Source organism: Tribolium madens, unplaced genomic scaffold (genome assembly GCF_015345945.1).
Source record: "Tribolium madens isolate multiple individuals breed KSU strain unplaced genomic scaffold, Tmad_KSU_1.1 Scaffold_1;HRSCAF=32;Tcas5.2_LG8, whole genome shotgun sequence".
Classification (NCBI taxonomy): Eukaryota; Metazoa; Arthropoda; class Insecta; order Coleoptera; family Tenebrionidae; genus Tribolium; species Tribolium madens.
The window spans coordinates 9,892,530-9,912,296 of record NW_025400984.1 but is presented as its reverse complement, the minus strand read 5'-3'; the positions used below and the strand labels follow the sequence as shown (position 1 = coordinate 9,912,296).

General features: G+C 33.3%; 4 protein-coding genes across 7 annotated transcripts in view; 2 read left to right on the top strand and 2 right to left on the bottom strand.

Moving 5' to 3' along the window:
- Positions 1-615: 615 nt before the first annotated feature.
- Positions 616-6,617, top strand: LOC123016235 (myosin-11). Of its 3 annotated transcripts, none has more exons than XM_044416501.1 (7): positions 616-859; positions 3,265-3,486; positions 3,533-4,069; positions 5,331-5,711; positions 5,769-5,864; positions 5,939-6,028; positions 6,124-6,617. In XM_044416501.1, exons 2-7 carry the CDS (start codon positions 3,265-3,267, stop codon positions 6,319-6,321), a joined length of 1,524 nt encoding a protein of 507 aa, XP_044272436.1. In that variant the 5' UTR covers positions 616-859; the 3' UTR covers positions 6,322-6,617. The 3 variants fall into 3 exon arrangements, with proteins under 3 accessions (XP_044272436.1, XP_044272435.1, XP_044272437.1); XM_044416500.1 differs by having other exon boundaries at positions 3,256-3,486; XM_044416502.1 differs by lacking the exon at positions 5,939-6,028 and having other exon boundaries at positions 620-859; positions 3,256-3,486.
- An 856-nt stretch (positions 6,618-7,473) lies between these two features.
- On the bottom strand, positions 7,474-8,376 carry LOC123004541 (superoxide dismutase [Mn] 1, mitochondrial). The gene is made up of 2 exons (XM_044397882.1): positions 8,234-8,376; positions 7,474-8,179 (listed from the first exon to the last, which is right to left on the bottom strand). Exons 1-2 carry the CDS (start codon positions 8,269-8,271, stop codon positions 7,570-7,572), a joined length of 648 nt encoding a protein of 215 aa, XP_044253817.1. The 5' UTR covers positions 8,272-8,376; the 3' UTR covers positions 7,474-7,569.
- Positions 8,377-8,408: 32 nt separating this feature from the next.
- LOC123004540 (46 kDa FK506-binding nuclear protein) lies at positions 8,409-9,861 on the bottom strand. The gene is made up of 4 exons (XM_044397881.1): positions 9,696-9,861; positions 9,412-9,608; positions 9,200-9,359; positions 8,409-9,148 (listed from the first exon to the last, which is right to left on the bottom strand). The coding sequence occupies exons 1-4, from the start codon at positions 9,703-9,705 to the stop codon at positions 8,493-8,495; spliced, it is 1,023 nt and encodes a 340-aa protein (XP_044253816.1). The 5' UTR covers positions 9,706-9,861; the 3' UTR covers positions 8,409-8,492.
- A 1,101-nt stretch (positions 9,862-10,962) lies between these two features.
- Positions 10,963-19,767, top strand: part of LOC123016319 (protein split ends) — a 36,112-nt gene continuing 27,307 nt past the window's right edge. Inside the window, exon 1 of one of the 2 annotated variants that reach the window (XM_044416644.1) lies at positions 10,963-11,322. In XM_044416644.1, coding sequence (XP_044272579.1) covers positions 11,240-11,322 — 83 coding nt within the window. In that variant the 5' untranslated portion in view covers positions 10,963-11,239. The remainder of the gene's footprint in view (positions 11,323-19,767) is intronic. The other variant, XM_044416645.1, reaches the window with a different exon arrangement.

Below are 19,767 nucleotides of genomic sequence, written 5' to 3'. Positions count from 1 at the left end.
ACAAAAATACGCAAACGATAATAAAACAATGTAACTAACGTTTAAACAGAGTCTGTAATATGCAATTAAGTGCAAACAATTGTAAAATAACCAAGATTGTTCTAAAGTCATGCAACCAACAATACACTAATTATTTTAAACGTTGATAAAAAGTTGCAAGTAATCGCTAATTAGCCAAAAATAACCTACATAAATTAAATTTTACATTTGGACTGGTGTTTACATAATTGTTATAAAATTCACCTACTTTTTTGGTTGAAATGTTATCGTCTTGTATAAATACAACTTTCTATTCCTGTGAGAATGTGAATTAGGTAACTTTCATTTTCGCATAATTAAATCACAAATGAAAAAAGAAGAGTTTATTTCAAATTATGATTTCTTAGCTCATATTTGAAACACGAGGCGAAGACGAGTGTCCGCACCCAAATATAAATAATGTATATGTAACCAAATAAATGTGTTTATTGCCAATGATAAAGCATAATTTTCAAAGTAAATAGTGATTTCATTGTTTACAACTTGGTAGAAAATCGAAAGCTGTTAAATTTGTTGCTTTAATTGGTAAAAAATCAGTTTTAAAAACTCAAATCACCCACTTTCGCCCGTCATAAACCTTATCAAAACTCATTGAGTGATAAAAATGATAAAATTGTATACAACCAAGTTAACGTAAAACCGCCACGCGATCAGTTCCAAACCACCGACTTCAAGACATTTCCTAATGTTTTATTACGCTACAAAAGTGGGGGCAATACTCCGTAATACACTGCTGAAATAATAATTAACTGTCGACGTTCTAACAATATGTTTCCGAGCAAAATCCACTCCATTTAATGGTGTTACCACAAAAATACCAGTAAGTACCATAATCTATTTCATTGAAATTGGCAAAACAGTAGGCCATGATTGTGTAAACCGCGCTTTAAATGTGAAAGAGGCTTTACGTATTAAGGAACTAAATATGTCACTAAAAAAGTAAGGTTAAGATAGTTAAAATTATATTTTTAAAGAACCCTCTTTCAGAGGTTTTCAGAGAGAGTTTTTTTCCACAAGTTTAACACCCTGTTTCATCCCTCAATGAAATCTACAATAAATCGCATTTAGATAGTGAAATAAACTTACTTTCAATTTAATAGCACTAATGGCATTTTGACGTTTTGGAATATTTGTAATGTCAAATTTGACGTTAAAGCCTGCTTCACAGTTAATTTTCAGAAAGTGGCAAAAGAGACTTTATCCTAAATAAAAACTGTTGTAAGATGAAGAGTACTTAGTTGGAATACTGAAACACTCAAACTTTTCACCCTGACCCTAAAATTTAATTTAATTCTTACTGATTTGATGTGGTTTGAAAATTATAGAATAGCACTCTTGATTTATAGTCTTTTATAGACTACTTTTGGTGATATTAATAAAAAATAAATTTACTTTTAATTTTGACGTTTCCTGTCATTTTGACGTTTTGAATTTTCTAATTTGACATTAAAACCCGCTTTAGAGTGAATTTTTAAAAATTTAAAATTTCGAATGAATTTGATGCCCGATTTTTTGACCATTTTTTGATTTTGAGATATTTTAATAGTTGTTTTTTTACATAAACTAAATGGTTAAAGCCCAAGAGTTGGGTAAACATACAGGGTGCGCCAGAACTCGCGCCCCAGAGAAAATTTTTAAGTACGATAAGATACCAGGAACATGGAAAAAATGTCTAAGAAATTCTATCTGTCAAAAAATTTTGACATTTAATTTTCGATTTGACATTTTTTTATATCTATTTAATGATACTGATGATCTTGTATATGTTTTTTTACAATTATTTAGTAAAAGGACAAAAATTTTGCCAATAAAAGCCACAAATAAGACTAAACAGAGTTACAATTTAGGACACAGCTTACTTGTTTCCTTTTTTAATATCCTATTGGAAAAAAAATTTGAAAATTATGTTTCCAACAGAAATAAATAGAGTCAAAGTGCAAACTTTATAACTTCATAACTCTGAAATTTTTATAGATAAAATTTTTTTAACATTTTTTCCATGTTTCTGGTATCCTACCTTATATGGCATTTTTCTCTGGGGCGCGAGTTTTGGCGCACCTGTATAAGACATCTTATTTTTTGATAATAATTTAGTAATTTTTGACAAGGTATGGCTTTCAGCTTAAAAATCTGAAGGCAAAAATTTTTGGCCTATTTCTGTGATTTTTAACACAATATTGCGAAATAAGTTTCTTGCTATAACAACGTGTTAAAACGCACGAAATATGCAAAAATAACGTTATTTTTGTCTTTATTCTTTAATTCTTTTGATTTGTTTTGACGAAATCTCTACGAAGTACCTGACTTTCTGCACAAAAACGCGCTTCAAAGCATTTTCGACCAAGTTATATGTTTCCTATGTTAATTTTTTACGTAATCTTGCTCAAAAACCAGTTAAATCGAGCGAAATGAACGAGAGAACATCAATTTCAATATGTTTTTGGATATTTTAGGCATGTTTGAATAACATTTTGCCTCAATTTTGACATAGTTTTGTAATTTTTTAGACTTCTTAAATGAAATTTTTCCAATTTTTCGTTTTTATCTCAAAAATGTGCTTAAACACTGTAAAAAAGCAAAAATAACAGCTATTTGGCCTGTTTTTCAGATTCTTGGTTTGTTTTGAACGAAATTTAGAAATTTAATTGTAATAAAGCAGCGAGGGAAAAGTTTTGCGATTATTGGTGTGACTCTGAATTTTAATTTTTTCATATAAATTTTGTAACATTTGGATAGGCAACCAATTATACACCATTTTTTCAACTTGAAAATTTACATAATGGTATTTTTATAGTAAAAAAAACAAAAACATGACAATTTGCCTATTAACCTATCATTCTCACCCATGGACGCAATGAATTACTAAATGGTTAAAGCTCAAGGGTTGAGTAAAAAAATAAGACAATTTCTTTTTATAATAATTTAGTAATTTTTGAAAAGGAATGGCGAAAAAATGGAGTTTTCAGCTTAAAAATCTGCTTAAAAAGGCGAAAATTAAATAATTTTTGGCCTACTTCTGTGAGAGAGGTTTTCAGAGAGAGTTTTTTCCAACCCTTTGTAATAAGTAATCAAAGAAAAACAAAAACCCCATCTGCTATTATACTAGGGACATGCGCAGGGCTACAAACTTAAATATGAAATTCCATAGCCACCTATTCAATTTCAATGAAATCTAAATCGCATTTTATCAAAATCAATCATTGATAAAATCTCGAGTTTTGCAAGATGAGTGCAAACATTTACATGATGTCGTCGTCGAAACCTCGAGAATCCCGGATTCCGGTCGCATCCCCCGTCCCACTGCGTCGCTCCGGAAGCGTCCGACTCCGGGCGAAAAGTCCGAACCGCAGTGCGAACCTCCAACGTGGGACTTCCTTTATGGAGAGGGGTGAGCGGTATGCCAAACATGGCGCTCCCGGAATCCCGGAGTCGCCATCCCGGAGTTTGGTGAGTTGACAATCAGTGGTATCGCGATTGCAGTGTTAGTTTTCAGAGTTTGCATCGAATCACCCCCAATACACCCCCCACAACCCCCGATGGCCACACTTGTGATTGGGACAGCGAAAGTCTCACTAGTGTGACCAGTGTGGGGTCATGTGACCATGCAAGTGTGGCGAGGAATGGCACCACATTCTCCGGGAGGAGCATGAAGTATGTTTTTCATTGTAGTCAACATTCGGGGGCCACCGGCGAGGATTATTTAACCCCCACACAAAGACTCCATCGACAGGTGAAGAAATTGAAGATTTTGTTGCATCAAGCCAAGAAGGAGCTTGACGATAAAGACAGTGATATTCTGAAGTTGACCAAAGAAGTTGTCGAGTTGAGGTTGTACAAAGCGGCGTTCAATTCACCGGAAGATAGGTCCAATTCCAGTGATGCCGTCACTGTTAGGGAAAATACAGACGAACAGATTACTCCGGATGTTGATACCGCTGATAGGAGTGTTGTGCAGAACGAAATGACCAATTCTTACACCGATTCCGGGCATTTTGACGACTACATCAATTCACCGGTTGCGACAAGAAGTGTAAGTTGAATTTTTTGCGTAAAAATCGCTCTATAACATAAAAAATGCGACAACAAGGTCATTCTGTTGACAATAAGTGTGAAACGGCCCTTAGATAGTAACCTCACTTTCGATTTAATGGCACTAATTTTGACGTTTTGAATTGTCAAATTTGACATTAAAGCCTGTTTTAGAGTGAATTTTCAGAAATACTGAGATATTTGGGATATTTTAAAAATTGTTTTTAATTAATTTTTTTATAATACTTTAGTAATTTTTGACAAGATATGGCGAAAAAATGGAGTTTTCAGCTTAAAAATCTGCTTAAAAAGGCAAAAATTACATCATTTTCGGTCTAATTCTGCTGTTTTTAACACAATATTGGAAATAATTGCGTTTATAGCTAAAAAAACGGGTTGAAACGCCGGAAAGATGCAAAAATAACGTTATGTTCGACTTTATTTATTAATTTTTTGATTTGTTTTGAACCTGACTTTTTGTATAAAAACGCGCTTCAAAGCATTTTCGACCAAATTATATGTTTTCTATGTTTATTTTTTACATAATCTTACTCAAAAACCAGTTAAATCGAGCGAAATGAACGAGATAACATCAATTTCAATATGTTTTACTAAATTTTAGGCATGTTTACATAACATTTTGCCTCGATTTTCATTTAGTTTTGTAATTTTTTAGGCTATTTAAATGAAATTTTTCGAATTTTTCGTTTTTATCTCAAAAACGTGCTTAAACATTGGAAAAAAGCAAAAATAACAGCTATTTGGTCTATTTTTTAGATTCTTGGCTTGTTTTGAACGAAATTTTGAAATTTAATTGTAATAAAGCAGCTAGAGAAAAGTTTCCGATTATTATTGTGACTGAATTTTAATTTTTTTCATTTAAATTTTGTAACGTTGGGATAGGCAATTAATTATACACCATTTTTTTAACTTTAAAATTTACATAAATGAATAGCCGTTTTTATAGTAAAATATAACAAAAACATGATAATTTGCCTATTGGACCCAACGAATTACTAAATTTTTAACTTCATCATTAAAACTTCAATGGTAAAACGTTGAGGTAGGCAACCAACAATGATATCATTTTCAGCCTAATTCTTTGCTTTTTGCGAAATAATTGTGTTTCTAGTTGAAAAAGTAAACTGTAATTTTTAATAAAATCTTTTAAAGAACAAATTGGACTATTTTTAACTAATAAAATTAAAAAAATCAATTATTGATCAACACTTTCTCGAAGAGTACAAATTAATTTTTTTCAGCCGATGAAACGCAAGATGGACTTGGCCGACAAGGCCATAACGGCGGCCCTCGGCGACAATAACGAACACACCAACCTGATTCTCGAATACGAACGCCGACTTCAAGAATTGGTCAAAACACACGAAGAAGAAACCCACCAATTGAAACAAAAACACAACGACAAAATCGAAGAACTTTTAGAAAGAATCACAGAAATCAACAAACGCTATTGGGAACTAGTCCCCGAATTAGATTTAGCCAAATCAAAAATAAAAGAATTAGAATCACAATTGGAAGACGCGTGCCAAAAACTGGCCCAACAAGAGGAGAAACAAAAGAAGACTTACCTTGAAATGTACCAAAAAGGGCAAGAAGCGGCGAATCTAGAGCGCGAAAATAGGGTAATCCCCCTTGGATTTGAAATATTAAGTAATAAAATAAAAAAAACGGTTTTGTAGGTCATAGAAATTGCCAAACAAGGACCAAGTCGCATTTCAGTCCCCGAGCTTCTAGAAGAGTTACAAGTGACGAAAAACGAGCTCGAAAACATCAAGGTGAGTCCCAGTCACACTCATAGTTTTTTCTACTAACCAGAAAAATTATTAATGAGTCAATCGGGTGATTTTAGGACTTAGAGTACGCCTCAACTTCTAACAACTTACAGCCTTTACTTAGCGCTAAAGAGGCGCTCTCGTTGTGGGTACTTGGTGCCAGAAAGGTAAACTACCAATACCCGAGCACTCTGCATGGTAGTTTAGCACTTTCTTCCCTCAAATTAATTGCGATTTCGCTCATTTTTTGATTTATTTTCAGGCAATGTACCGACAATTGATCGAAGCCAAAAACAAGAGCAAAATTGATCCGGAAATCACCCTCCAATTCCTCAAATCCGCCGTTTATTATTTTCTCACCGACAAGGAGAACAGTCAGGGTCATTTGAAAGCCATTCAGAGTATTTTAGGCTTCACACCTAACGAAATTTCTAGTATAGATAAGGCTAGGCTGTCCTAATTTCGACTGTGCCTAATTATTACGCACGTTTTCTCTATGTTACGCACTCTAGAATTAAAAAAAAATGGTCCGATGGAACGTGATAGCTATTTTTTCAAGGTTGCCTTTGAGAGAGATTAGTTGAGTATTATTAATTAGCAAAATGTTTTATTGTTATTGAGTATATTCTAAAAAAGGGACTGGTGCAATCCTGACGTAATCAGAGCATTTTACGCGCTTTCTTTTGTTAGAAAATGACTGTTATATTTGTAAGTTTATTTATTGGTGTTCAATCGTTACGAATAAAGTATTTAAATGCAAAAGCAAGGTTTATTTCGAGTTGTTTACTAGCAATAATAATGATGTATAAATGGTTGCCTAAAATTCTCACATTTAAATTTAAATTATCGTTATTTTTTTATGTAATTTCTACAAATTTAAACATTAATTCACACATAAAATTAGCAACAAAATCTTATACAAGTATTACTGAAGTAGTACAGCATTTTTATTTTACTCAGAAGTAAGCATCGAACTATTTAATTACATTAAATTACATACTTGGAAATATTAAAAGCATTTCTATAATTAATTGCACACAAAAACACCAAACTTTTTTAATTTCCACCTAAAACTGAACGGGTAAAGAACTCAAACCCACCTGGTAAATTTAAGTTTGTAAAGTTTTGCAGTTGGTACAAAAAAAAATATTACGGAAGAGATAAAATCACAAAAAGGTGTGTTCAAATCGATTTTACACCTTGTGACCTTTCACCTGATCTTTCACCAAACGGTAGTTCATAAAAAATATTTATTTTTGAACCCTTGTCAAGTTGATATTAGTAATTTTTTTATTACCAAAAAAGTAGCTTCTACCAACCTGACAATAATGAAAACCATTTCAAGATCGCTATTAAAATTACTCTTACAGGGTGATTCAATTCAGCCTACATTAGAAACTTTTCCATTTCCAAAGTAATTACAGCTTTTTGAAATTTCCTACGCAAACAAAATGGCTGCATTTATGTAACTCCAAAAATTGGCACGAATTTTGAAATTTCAAATAAAAACCGCTTGTTTTTGTTGCACTTTTGAACTCGTAATACCACAGCTAATACGAAAATATTAGTTTTAAAATTGGTAATTCCCCTAGTGCCTAATTACGTAAAGAAAACCTCTTAATCATTTATTAGAAACGCTCAAATTAATATACATATACAGTGTGTTCTATAAAAATTAATTTCCCCAAATGTGTGAAACTTTGAGATTCTAGCACCCCTTCGCCTTCTCGAACCTCTCAGAGACATCCTTCCAGTTCACAATCTCAAAAATGGCCTTAACATAATCAGCCCTCACGTTCTTGTATTGCAAATAATAGGCATGTTCCCACACGTCGATCCCCAAAAGGGGGACCAGACCTGTCGTGGCTTGCAGGGGATCCTGGTTGGCGCACGTCGCAATTTTCAGTTTGCCGGATTTGCTGCAATAGCCCAACCAGCCCCAACCTGAGCCCTGCACCCCAATCGACGAAGTCGATAATTGGTCTTTGAGTTGTTGGACGCCCCCGAAAGACGCCTCGATAGCTTTCTTGAGTGCGTCGCTAGGTTGGGTCGACTCGGGGGATAGATTTTTCCAGAAGATGGAGTGGTTCAAGTGGCCCCCGCCGTTGAATCGGAGCGCCGGTTCCAGAGATATGGCTGTACTGATGTCTCCTTTGCTTAAAGCAGTTTTGAGTTTTTCTTCAGCGGCGTTTAGGTTTGTTATATAGGTTTGGTGGTGTTTAGTGTGGTGGAGGGACATAATGTCGCGGGAGATGACCGGTTCAAGGGCCTCGTAGCCGTAGGGGAGCTCCGGGAGGCTGTGAGCAGCTCGGGAGCCCCTGAACAAAAGTGAGGTTATGAAGTGAAATTTTACCAAAATTTGAATGACTTACGTTAAGGGTGCGGTAACGAAACGACGAAGGGCAAACATTGTTGATTTTGACCCCAATTTAGGGCTTATGTAACGACTTGAGTGTTATTTTCCTACTTTTGGAAAATGTCTGCCGGTTTATAACCTTGACGTTTGACAAGTGACATATTTATAACCTATTATAAATAAAAAAACACTAAGAAAAAAATACCGTTTATTTTTAACTGAAAGTGATAATTAAAAAAGCAAATTAGAGATGAGATTACACAAAATCAAAACATTTAACTGACTTTCTTGACTTCAACATCAAAAATCAAGTTTGCGTTTGGGGGGATAACAGGGGGCGAGCCTTTGGGTCCATAAGCCATTTTAGGTGGGCAAATAATGCGTCGTTTTCCCCCAACTTTCATACCAATTAAACCAACATCCCAGCCTTTGATAACCTCTCCTTTCCCAACCCTGAAACTAAATCCGGGCCCTTTGGTGGTGGAATCAAACATCTTGTTATTTTCCTTGAGACGTCCCTCGTAGTACACGTGGACAAATTTCCCGTCTTTGACCACATCACCGGAGCCTTCTTTGATGTCCTGTATTACAACGCCCCCTTTCAAATTGGACTGTTTAGGTTTGGGCTTCTGTTTCTCTTTTTTCTCCTCTTGTTTTGGCTTCTCTTCGTTTTTCTTCTTCTTGGGGGTGGGTTTTGCAATACCGTTCTGTTTGGGTTTCACTTCTTTTTCTTCCTCGCTTTCTTTGTCACTCAAACTCGAGGCTTCTTCTTCCCACGCACTCAACTCCTCTTCCTCCTCAACTTCTTCATCCGAGTCTTCCTCATCTTCAGACTGTTGCATTACTTTCCCAAGGTCGAAATCTGAATCAGATTCGTCCTCTTCCTCCTCCTCAATTGAGTTTTCAAGAGCTTTTGATTTTTTACTAGGTGCTGAAACAATAAATTTAAGAAAAATTTTGATTGACAAGTGTTTCAACTAACGTTCTTCAATGTGTTGCATTTTAGTGCGTTTTTTCAAAAGTTTTGGGACTTCCTCTTCTTCGACTTCTTCCTCCTCAAGCTCATCATCAAGACCGGTCAAATACCCAGTCAAATGCACGTGAGATTTACCATTTGTAGCAAAAGAAACCTTAGAACCAATCTACAAAAAATCAAATGATCAGACGCCGCCTCAAAACAATTCTCCTCAAAACCTCAAAATTTAAATCCAAGGCACACTGCCACTTGTCCTCCTTACTCAACGTACATAGGAGGTAATTGCGCCCCTCAAAAACGCACATTATTTGTGCTGGTTCATCCCCCGAATTTGAAATGTCCAATGCAGCCATTGAGACGTGGAATGCTACTTTTACCGTTTGGGTGTAACACCGCCCCGGTTCCATTATCAAACCTGCGAAAATATCAAAGCTTTTTGTAAAACACGTGGTAAAAAAACCCGGCAAATGGGAGACCATTATCCAGTGATGTTTCTACTTACCCCAGAACATTTTCGATGGTTTTTTGGGGTCCTAACCGGTACTAGAACGTTTCTAACAAGTTAAAACTAACGAAATTCAACAATAAGAACGGCGAAACGGCTTAAATCGCAGCGGAGGAAATCACATTTCATGCGGTTCAACTTGTGAAATGGTGGAGTAAAGCGCATGCGCCAGGAAGCGGTTTTTTTTTGGCGCGACGTTTAAATTGGTTTGCTTATTTTCCAATTTTATGACAAACTAAATTAGAAAACTAACAGTGCAATTAAAAATTTCTGTTTTGGTTAATTTGTTTGTTAATTCAAACAATTTTTTGCCATTACAGAATTCTGTAAAACTGTAACAAAAAATGTGTTTTTTAATTATTTAAAATTTGCAATAAAACTCTTGTAAAAATGTGGCAAAACGTTTTTATGTATTTTTATTGTCAATAATAAAAAAATATTGTTTTTCCAAAAATTTAATACAGGAACCTGTAGCATGGAATGCCACAAGATGGCGCAAAATCCCTTTTCTGTTATCGATTAATTTCGAAATCCGGAAGAGCAAACCAGTTGAACGAGACAACTCAACGCCAAGTTACAGCAGCCATTTTGTTATAGGATTAAATTTATTAAAACCATTTTGTATCAAATTTCCTGCCTTAATCACGACGGCTGTAATCCCAGCCTTCTGTACTTTTAATAGTAAACAATTGAAACAAAACAATTCCATGGAAACATAAAAAGAATTCGGTGTGTACCGTTGTGTAGCGACCCACCCTTTGGAAAGTCGACTCGGCCAAGCTTCAATTAAAACAGCCTACTACGCGTTCTAAAAAGGTACACGACGATGCCAAGCCGACGTGATATTTTTGGATATTTACATTGTTGGGCTATTTTTCCCGTTTCGACAAATGACAAAATCGTTATCTCACACATTTTTTGCGTTTTAACTGAGTTAAAATGACGGGAATTTGTATTCAATTGTTTTTGGAGGAATTGTGACAGATGACAATTACGGTGGCTAGATTGGGGTTGTTTGTGGTGGAATTTGTTGTAAATTGTGTGTAAAAAGGCGTCGAGTTTTACAATTCGGATAGTATATCGTCACAGGCGACCGAAAAGTCCAGTAAACAGAGACGAAATATAAAGGAAAGCAGTAGTGTTTTACACGAAATCGTCCGAATGTGTGGCGACGTACGTCGCACGTCGTCTCTGTCGGACTCGTGCAAGTTGGGGTGTTTTCGTGGCGTAGGTTGGTACTAGTTTCGCTTTAGAGGCGGAGCGAGCAGCATTCGAGCTCGCGGAGCCCCAGTATGTTGTGTAGAGCGAAAATATGAGGTGAAGTCGCTCGCACAGTGTTTTAGTGAATTTTTTCCCATAAAAGATTGAAAAAAAAAATTCAGTGGTGCAAGATGTGATTGTGTGTGTACGGCGACGACGGGCAGTGTTTTGTTTTAGCAGTGCGACCAACCATGAAGTTAAAACGGCTGTGTTGTTTTTTTGTGAAATAGTGTGTGTGCGCCCACAAAACAACAATTCCTCAATGTGGTGTTTAGGGCAAAATGGTCAGAGAGACTAGACATTTGTGGGTAGGAAATTTGCCCGATAACATACGAGAAGATCGCATACGAGAACATTTCAAACGGTAAATAAACGTAGGAGGCTAACGAAACAATTGCGGATACACACCATGATGAAAAATGGCGGTTTGGGGTGGCTCCAGTCCCCCTTTGGTATGCGTAATGCAACCCTTATTGTGGCGAGAAAGTTACTCGTTTAAAGTTAGGCGCAAAATGCTCACATGAAGGTCACTTCCTATTTTTGTCAAGTTGGACACACTTATTTTTCGATTGTTGGCATTATTGTGCAATTATTTTCATTAAACACGTGCTGGACTCGGGTGTAATTTGGTTATATTACTGCTAACCTTCAACACGAGATTAGTTATCTTGAAAGTCAACGTGGAGGAAAATTCGATTTTAGTACCTACTGCGTATTGTAAAACTATAAATTCCCCTAAATTGGGTACCTGCACCGACAGGTTTGGGACCAACGGTACCTAAGAAGCCATCTATAGTCCTCTTAACTTTTGCATCTTTGAACATTTGAAAACTAAGCGGAAATCGATCATTATTATTACTATTATTATACCTTTTTTCCATCCCTTTGATCGAGGCAAGCTCGTGAAGTATTATTATCGTCTCAATGTCTACTTCTCACATTTGGAATTAAATACTGGTTTAGTATAGCTACGATTTGAGGAAATTGTGTTCTTATTTAATGTTTAGATTTAATAATTTTTCCAATAATTCACTTGCAATTGGAGAAATTTTGAATTTGTTAGAAAAACTATATCAAACTTTGATATTAAAAATTCTGTTTCTCTATTTTCTTTTAACTTTTTTTAAAATCGTATTGCTTTTGCTCAAGAATTTCCCAAACATTCCCAATAAAAGTAAAAAAAGTAATCGAGACTTCTCAGAATTAAGGTTTAATTCTATTAAGCGTTGTTTTTGATAAATGATAAATTTGATTGGTACGCATATTGTCAACTTTTGATAAAAAAAAACAAATCTTTTTATTTACGATGATTCAAAAAAGTCGCATAATCTCTTATATGGTGATAGAAAAAAATAATAGAAGCTCAAAGTTTCAATAATTCTGAAAATATAAATATTTAAAAATAGCACAAATTGGCAACGCTGCATTTTGAGCCACTGCACTGTACCTGCACTGCATTTGAAACGTTTGTTGCTATAGAAACCAACAAATTTTTCATGTGTTGTTGCCGACTTTACTTTAAATTTTCCACATTTGACAGGACTTTTAGGCACGTTGTATTTTTGCAGAGTTTTATCTCCTAAAGAAAGTTGGTACAACTTTTTTTGCAATTTTGAGAGTAATTTGATGGTTTTAAGAACCACCCGAATGATTGTTGAATCACGCTGTAGATAAATCGTGGTTCAATTGTACCAATTGTGTGTGTAAATCAGTGTTTTACGAGTTTGGGTGTTTTTCAATTATGTAACTGCTCACGGAAATCGCAGTATGTAACCAATGATTTTTATTAATTTTCAGTTTTGTTTCGAACTGAAAAATCATGAGCTATCAAAATTCGTCATACATGATTTTTTCTGATTGTTTTAAAAACGTTCTATATTTAAACAAATATTTTCGCAAATAGCAAGTTTATTTTTTGGTTTGTTTTATTTTAACAATTTGTTGAGTTGGAGAAGAAAAAAATTGTGTTTTTTTCTGTTTTTATGATGTAGTTAAACATTTGTGCACTTATTTAAAAAAAAATTGAATTATGTACAGGATGACCCAGGGGTGCGTGCAACCTCCATAACTTTTTTTCTATCCAAGTTATTGACTTGATTTTTTTTTAACGATAAATCCAACAATGAGGCACATTATAAAAATATTTCTATTCATATAGAGAGTGTCCCAAAATAAGATACACAACTAAGTTCTGTTTTTTTAAATGAAAACCCCAAATTTTTGTCACATTTTTGGATTTGTCACTAAATTGTCAATATAATGCACCTAGATTTCTTAGACTTATGTGCAATAGTTTTTATTATTATTATTGTTATTATTTATTGTTTGCCTTTATCTCAGAAATGCGTCAGGGCTTAAAGAATCGACTGGAAAAAAAGTTGGTTAAGTTATTTTGAATAGTTTTGAAATAATGATTTTTTTGTGACTTAATTTTGACACATAAATTGGCATAAGTCTAAGAAACCTAGGTGAGTTATATTGAGAATTTGTTGGCGAATACAAAAATGTAATAAAAATTCGGGGTTTTCATTTAAAAAAAACAACTGAATTGTGTACCTTATTTTGGGAATAGAAATACATTTTTATAATGTGCCTTATTGTTGGACCTATCGTTAAAAAAATCATGTCGATAATTTGGATAGAAAAAAAGTTATGGAACTTGCACGCACCCCTGGGTCACCTGTATAGTGTTAGCTTTATTTTTTTTTTAATTTAAGCCAATGATCTGTCGAAAAACAATAGCTTTAAGAATATTTTGTACGTTTTCAACAAAAATTTTGAGCAACATTTGTGTTGGAAATCGCCGGGAGAGATGATATACCAGAAAAAAAGAATGTTTTATTTTGTCACTTTTAAAATTGTCTGAGAAGAAAGATTTGCGGTTTGAATGGAAATGAAATAAAGATTATATAATTTTACATAAGATTTTTCAAAATGTGGTCCACCTCGCCCGGACTTACCCTATCACATTTATTTTATTGTTTTTTCTAGTTTCCAGTTTCAAGGAAATTGTACGTATTCATGTTTAAAAAACTGCTTGTTCGATTAACTTGCGAATTCTAGGAATTTACCTGCTTTTACAGACACAAAAAGGTGAAATTCATTCACAAGATAAAGTCATGTAAATAGAAAGTGTGATAAAACATTATAAATTGTACGAACAACAAAAATTTGGTATCTGAGAGGCAATAATAAATCATTTCCTTAGAGACACAAAAGCTATTTCTATTTCTCCAAAAAAAAATAAACTCATTATGTTCATTTGATTTTATTTGTTCTTGCACTATTCTAATACAACACAATTCTTTACATTCAAAGACACATACAAATTGATACACAGATGCAGCCAACAGAAATGGTAATGCAGCTTGTTCTTCTTATTAATGCAAGTCTCCTAATGTGTTGCAATGTTATTCAGGTTAAAAATACACGCCTTGTCGAGATTAACGCCACGTCGAAAACTGACATGCAACCAGACTGTGTTTCCTGCATGTGAAAAATAAAACACAAATACAGGGTGACTCGAACAGATTGCATTTTTATGAAAATTTCATTTCAACTCAAAGATCAGTTAAAGTTCACAATCAAGTAAACTTTCACCTGTCAAAGGTTAATTTGGAATTCTAGAGTTTAATTTCGTCCAAAAACCAATTTTTTCCTTAGTATTTGCCTCGCCTTTGGCACAACCATATTAGTTCACAATATGTTGAAACAGTAGTTGTGTATTTTTAACTAGAAATTGTTATTGCAAAAGTCGCACAGAGCATTCACCTTTCATAAAAGTATCCAGCATTTTTACGCACGGCAAAGCGAAATTTCACAATAATGCGTTGTTGCATCAATTTGAAAATTTTACTCAGGGCCGACAACCTTTAATGGACGAGATTTTTTCAAGGTCAATTTTGCAATTATCAAAATTAATGATGCGACTGTCACTATGTGTTGACACAACTAAATTTGAAAAAATTACGTTCGACGCCTACTTAGATTTCTGAAGCACCGGAAATTGCGATTTACTTACTTGTTTTATAGGTGTTTTAAACGCTCGTAAAAATTTGTAATAATTTTTATCTAACGGTGAGTCAGTTTGTGATTACTTTTATCGTATGATTGAGACGCAGAGGAGAGTAAATAGACACAAAACATATTTTTTTATCATAAAAATGCGTTTAATTTAATTTCTGATCAAAGTGGCCTGGAATCTTTGAGATGTGTCAAATTTTGTATCTTGTCTCTGTTTTATATAGTGTTGCAAACACTAATTGAAAGAATGATTTATGTTTGGGTGTTTGTAAAAAAAATATTATTTTGTTTAAAACAAACGACGATGCAAAATTAAAAAAAACCACGGATAATAATTCTTTTCTTTGTTGAAAATTTTGTTAACACTTCTTATTATTATTTATTTTTTCAAATATACAGGCTGAGTCAGAACTCGCGACCCAGAGAAAAATTTCAAGTGAAATAAGATACCAGAAACAAGGAAAAGATGTTTAAAAAATTCTGACATTTATTTTTTGACATTTGACGTTTTCTTATGTCTACTTAATGATACTGATGTTCTTGTATGTGTTTTTTTTATAATCATTTAGAGAGTTATTTATTTCCTCTTCTAATAGCAAGAAAACTTGAAAAATTATAAATAGAATCAAAGTGCAAAATTTAAACTCTCATAACTTCGAAATTTTTATAGATAGAACTTTTTAAACATTTTTCGATGTTCCTGGTATCTAACGTCAAATGCCATTTTTCTCTGGGGTACGCGTTCTGGCGCACCCTGTATATTACACTTCGCGACTGTACAAAGTTTAATTTTTCTAATTCTTGTATAAAATGTTAATTACAAAAATGGATTTGTTTTCGAATTTGTGATTTATCTTTTTTACTACGCTATTTATAAACCTTTGCACTTTCAGTTACTTGTCTTCTAATTGTACTATGAACTGAGTTGAATAATTTTAATCGTGTGATTTATGTCAGTTTATTTTAGAATGTAAAAAAACGTTGTTTACAATAATTTTGCTGGTCTGCTATTCAGAATGTAAGTAATAAGACGCAAAATTAGTAACAAATACAGTTAGGCATAAACTGGGACTTAACTGGAACTTATTTACACTTTTCTCCAAACGAACGTCTTTTGGCTAAATTAATTAAATTGAATAAATCTCGTCGCTCCTCTATTTCTATTTTAGTCGAGACCGAGCCCCGAAACTTCACCCAACATAAATTCGATTCAACTACTAATAAAGACACCCGAGTCATATACATCAACAATTTCGAAATTTGTTGCTTAAAAAGGAGAATTCTTTAAAAAAATCCAAAAAATACGGTTTATTATTTTACGTAATTTATAACCTTAATATTTTTATTCCAATAGACTATTTTTTGTTTACTATTTGAAAACCTTTTAGCGACGTGTTTTGTAAATACATAATCGAATAACAACTTTGAGTTGTTATTATTAGTCTGCTATTATTTATTCGTACGAAAATGTTCTAATGTCTATATTTTTTTCATTTACATTCTGAAAAACAAAAGATTTTTTTTTAAAAATGGAAAAAATAAATCGAATTAGTTAGGGTGAAGCTCATTAAAAATATTCTTTGTAAACATTTAGTGCAAATTTTAAATTCTGTTATATCTCATTTTTAATGTTTCTAAATTAAATTTTCCAACATATTTAAGAATTGAAATAAATTTTATAATTCATTAAGACAGTGTTAATAATATTTTGATCAATTTTTATTGATATACAGGGTGTTTTTGCAGAGAATTTGCAATATCGCGTCATGGCAACGAGACGTATCCATGTCAGCAAGAAATTAAACCCATAACCATCTATTTTAAATTAAAAATTCATAACGTTTTGTCGTTCTTTTCTCCATGTATTTAATTATAGTTTAACGTAACGGTTACTGTTTTTGTCATAAATATAAATAGTCACCTAAATCTGTCATTGTCATGTCAAAGGTGACGTCTAGGCCAACCGAGACTCACTTACAAACACATTCAAATCTTTTCCGCTTTCGTATAATCGATCACATCCCATTATTATGCAAGAAAAGAAGTATCGAAATAGCAGTAGCATATTGCATATGCCATATTTATGAAACAACATAAATCCGTCAATTAACAATAGAATTTCTAAATCGCTAAGTAGGTGTAAATCCAAGTTTGCGTTCCTGCGACATTTTGCTTTCTATTATTTCCATTAATTGTTTGATTTATTTTTCTCATCGTACACCTGAAGGAAGCATCCTGGCAACGTCGCATCGATACGACAACGTAGCAGTTATGTAAGCAGCTGTGCCAGGTCGTGTGACGTCACCATATATAAAATACCAAGTTGCCAACGTCTTTTTGTTTGTTTTCTAGCCAACTTTGTAAATAGCGTAATGGCGCCGGGAGGGGAGGGTGGTAGCATTTGTTTTATTTAACAGACAGGTTGATTTTCAGGGGATACAATGCACTCGTTATGTCTCTTGTCCGATAAAAATCAACATTGTGGTAAAAAAACAATACAAAGAAGTACTATTTTGTATAAAGAACTCATTATCGCAGCAAGTCATGCATGGATGTAAATTGGAGTAAGGTTATCTGGTGCAGTGTTGCCAACATGACGATTTCCTACAGTTGGTACTTGTGAATTATTGTTGTTTTCATGAATATTTGATCGGTGTGTGTTTATCAATGGCACAATCGCTCGTTAAAATGCGTTTAGCCCTAATTATTTTCGATTCGAATTCAGGGAATTCTATTTATAAATTGTTTTTTCCTTGTCAGTTCTAGTTGGCACAAAATTTTTGTATTATTTTGAATTTTCGCACTTTATCAAATCAAAAAAAAAAAAAATGTTTGCGGGTCATCCACCTGTAGAAATAATAATTCATTGATTCTAATCTATTCGTTTCGTAACAAGAAAGTTTAGTGTAAATATTTATTTGTTTTTTATGAATATGCCAGTCGAAGGCATTTTTTGGGGGAATTTAAGGAAGAAAAACGTGGGGAAAGTGGTAACAAACAATATTTTTTGTTTGTTTTTGCTAGAAAAAAGTTTCAATAATGTAGGAAAATTACAAGATCATCAGTAACATTAACTAGACATAAAAAAAGTCAAATGTCAAATATTTCGACAGAATTTTTTTTTAACATTTTTTCATGTTTCTGGCATACTCTATATATTAGGTTTGAAATACATAATATGTAATTACATAAAATTTGTATTTTTGAATCAGAGTTGGCAAGAAAAAAAACATTTTACTTGGAGTTTTTTTTTTTTCAAGTTAGGGAATTGGGACCCCATTTTTTTAAAATAAACATTTGTGATACATTGTGTTATTTCGCGCCGCCGTAGAGCCCCTGGTGGCATTCACCGCCTTTATAATCCCATCTTTATGGTTGCGTAAAATGTTAACGACTAAAGTTGTATTTCAGTCGTCTCTTCAGTTTATGTGTTGGTTTATCGATTACGTCTCACGGGCCCGTCATCTGGTATATCCCGTCGTCGAAACTTCAAAATTCCACTTCCTCGTTGTGAAAATAGGAATCGCGAGCAACTAACACCACCGTTATGTTTACCTAACGGTAACTTATCATACGACAATCAATTCAAAAACGTTGACCCGAATTTAACCACCCTTTTTACAAAATATTACATACATCGAGTAACCTTGATCTTGCGATTTGCCTGCAAGGAATCACGCAAACGCTGGAAATTAATGTCAATTTGGAAATTTAGAAATGCGTAAATAGTGAGTGACCTTGAAAAAGTGGCCAAAAATAAATTAAATATGAAAAATTATTGTTTACGTATTTGAACCTTGAAAACACAATTAAAATTAAAAATAATATAGGGTAAGTCCGGGAGAGATGGAGCAGATTTTGAATGATCTTTATTTCAATTGAGACCACGAATGTTTTTCTCATAGATAAATACATAAAAAAAACAACAATGGGTAGATTCTAAGTTATCAAAGTAAATTTACCTTATTTGACCTTGAATGTTCACTGTAATTTCGGACGCATACTAGCACCTTGTTTTGCTTATTGGTGCATTAAAACACAATAAAAAAGTACTTAATATAATACAGGGTGTCCCAGCGAGTTGAAAAAGTCCATTAGTGACCTTTAAATGGTAAAATTTTAAATGTATAGCACATTGATACGAGTAGATAGGTACTAATCTAGTCCATGGCCCAAAATTATTTTCAATTATACAGCGTGTCTCAAAAATAAGTTACAATACAAACTTGCGTTTTTATAAATGAAACACCATATGTTTCTTAGTGTTTTCGGATGTAGATTTTTATGATAGTGTTTTTAAGCTAAACTTTTATTGGTCGATTTTGCTTAGTTTTAAAAATAAGACGGTTTTTTTGACGAAAACATGCACTTTTTAAAAATTCATTGCACAAGAACTAAGACAGCTAGAACAATTTTTTTCTTATTTCTACAAAGAAGAAAGTACAGAATTTAAAGCTGTAGCACACCCTATTTTTTATTTTTGCATCTAATAGATTAATAAATTGTCTATCTAAAAAAAAAATTAACTTTTAATGTCTAGAATTGATAAATAAAAAGATATTGTTGATACTATGGCAACTATAGTAATTCCACCACGTGTCACTTATCTGATGATTTATCCAGAGATTATAAAAGTCGTTATAAATACTGAAATTCGAATTATTTTATTATAAAAATAAAGAATAATGGATTCAGTTTAACACCAATGTGATTATCAAGTGATATGTCTTCCATATCTTGTGCAACTGTGCACTTTTTGGCTACTGAAATAATAGTAATTATTATT

What these genes read in the sequence shown, in the direction of transcription:
- LOC123016235 (XM_044416501.1), top strand. Translation starts at nt 3,265, where the DNA reads ATGAGTGCAAACATTTACATGATGTCGTCGTCGAAACCTCGAGAATCC. An exon ending in AGTCGCCATCCCGGAGTTTG is followed by an intron (nt 3,487 to 3,532) that starts GTGAGTTGACAA and finishes GTTAGTTTTCAG; the next exon opens with AGTTTGCATCGAATCACCCC. An exon ending in CACCGGTTGCGACAAGAAGT is followed by an intron (nt 4,070 to 5,330) that starts GTAAGTTGAATT and finishes AATTTTTTTCAG; the next exon opens with CCGATGAAACGCAAGATGGA.
- LOC123004541 (XM_044397882.1), bottom strand. Translation starts at nt 8,271, where the DNA reads ATGTTTGCCCTTCGTCGTTTCGTTACCGCACCCTTAAC. An exon ending in TTCGTTACCGCACCCTTAAC is followed by an intron (nt 8,180 to 8,233) that starts GTAAGTCATTCA and finishes ACTTTTGTTCAG; the next exon opens with GGGCTCCCGAGCTGCTCACA.
- LOC123004540 (XM_044397881.1), bottom strand. An exon ending in CCTTGGATTTAAATTTTGAG is followed by an intron (nt 9,360 to 9,411) that starts GTTTTGAGGAGA and finishes GATTTTTTGTAG; the next exon opens with ATTGGTTCTAAGGTTTCTTT. An exon ending in AATGCAACACATTGAAGAAC is followed by an intron (nt 9,149 to 9,199) that starts GTTAGTTGAAAC and finishes TTATTGTTTCAG; the next exon opens with CACCTAGTAAAAAATCAAAA.